The sequence below is a fragment of the Cricetulus griseus genome (assembly GCF_003668045.3).
Source record: "Cricetulus griseus strain 17A/GY chromosome 1 unlocalized genomic scaffold, alternate assembly CriGri-PICRH-1.0 chr1_1, whole genome shotgun sequence".
Taxonomy (NCBI): domain Eukaryota; kingdom Metazoa; phylum Chordata; class Mammalia; order Rodentia; family Cricetidae; genus Cricetulus; species Cricetulus griseus.
The window spans coordinates 133286048-133287687 of NW_023276807.1; the positions used below are offsets into that span (position 1 = coordinate 133286048).

General features: G+C 41.3%; 1 protein-coding gene across 1 annotated transcript; it reads right to left on the reverse strand.

The window, feature by feature from the left end:
• Positions 1-431: 431 nt before the first annotated feature.
• LOC113832741 (general transcription factor IIH subunit 5-like) lies at positions 432-788 on the reverse strand. Its single transcript, XM_035453488.1, has one exon. It carries the CDS (start codon positions 745-747, stop codon positions 532-534), a length of 216 nt encoding a protein of 71 aa, XP_035309379.1. The 5' UTR covers positions 748-788; the 3' UTR covers positions 432-531.
• Between the last annotated feature and the right edge of the window lie 852 nt (positions 789-1640).

A 1640-nucleotide genomic window follows, 5' to 3' on the forward strand; every position in this document is an offset into this window, starting at 1 on the left:
GAGGACATTGAAATTTGAGGCAAGAAAATGTCTGGGCATAGTGTTCTTTTCCAAAGAAAAGCTATTTATTTTTTACCAACAAAATCCTTAATTTGTCTTCCTTAAACATTTTTTTCTGGTATATTTAATTGGTGTTAAAAAATGGTATGGGAACCATTTATGATTATTAATTAGGTTTACTTATTTGTGTGGGAGGGAGGTACACACAGGGAAGTCAGGAGACAACTGTGGGAGCTCTTCCCTTCCCTGGGATCAAATTCAGGCTGTCAGACTTGGTGGCAAGGGCCTTTACCAACTGAGCCATTGAACCAGCACAATTATGATTGTTTTAATAAGGAATAATAAAAGCCAAATTGCAGCCAATTGTAGTTCTTCTTCAAAAATATCAGTTGGGGCTTTTGTCTGAATCAATGGCCCTCCAGCTTTCCCCACAAAATGATCATGAAATGTCTACACACTGTAGGAGACTCTGAATGGGGCCTCTCTCATGTCTGTAGTTTGTAATTCCCACATGCTCAGCAGCTAGTATTTTCACTTCTGGGTAAGAGAAAAGGCATTCTGGTCCATCAGTTCCCCTACTTGCTCCTGGAGGACATTGACCAGCCCCGCAATGACAAACACATGTGTGTCATCAATGTCTTGAATGATGAACTTCTTCCCCAAAGCATTGGACTCATCCAAGTACAGCAAGAACTGCTTCATGGCCAGATCGTATTCTATAAGCACTCCTTTCAAGACATTGACCATTTTCTCCCAGGCAGGTGGTGCAGACGAAGTCAAGAATGTTTTCCAAGTGGCTCAGAGCCTGCAGCTCTCCTCCACCCACACGCCCAAGACAAACATTTTTTTTTTTTTTTTTTAAGATTTATTTTTTATTTTTTGTTTTTCTGAGACTGGGTTTCTCTGTGCATTTCTGGCGGTCCCGGAACTTGCTCTGTAGACCAGGCTGTCCTTGAACTCAGAGATCTACCTGCCTCTGCTTCCTGAGTGCTGGGATTAAAAGTGTATACACCACCTCCTGGCTAGTTTTTATTTTCAATTGTGTGTGTGTGTGTGTGTATGTGTGTGTGTGTGTGTGTGTGTGTGTGTGTGTGTGTGTGTGTGTGTGTGTGTGTGTGTGAGTGATTGAGACTGTAGGTACCTGAGAGGCTCTAGAGCAGGGTTGTCAGACTGCTGGAGTTACAGGCAGTTGTGAGTCACCCAGTATGGATGCTAGGAACAGAATCCAGGTCCTCTGCAGGAGCCGTCTCTGTACTCTTAGCCACTGAGCTAGCTTCTCCAGCCTCTCCCAGTTCATTTCCTAAGAAATGGTCTGCTTAGAAAATTACATAGAAGGGAATCAGACAGGAGATGTTCTGATAATATAGAAAACAGAAAAAAAAAGACCTTTAAATGTTATTTGAATTATAGTTGTTAAATACATCCTTATAAGTTAACTCAGCCTTTGGTATCTGAAAGTAATAGGTGAGATAGAAAAAACTAGAAAGTGGAAAGGCACCAAAGACACCATGTAAGAAGTATGTTAAACATTAAAATGATGAAGGATTCAGGTCTGTAGGTAGAAAAGCAGTTTCTCTTCACTCCCACTAACAAATAATCAGTGATGATGTAAGGAGTTTGCTTCTTACTGGGTGTGGTGG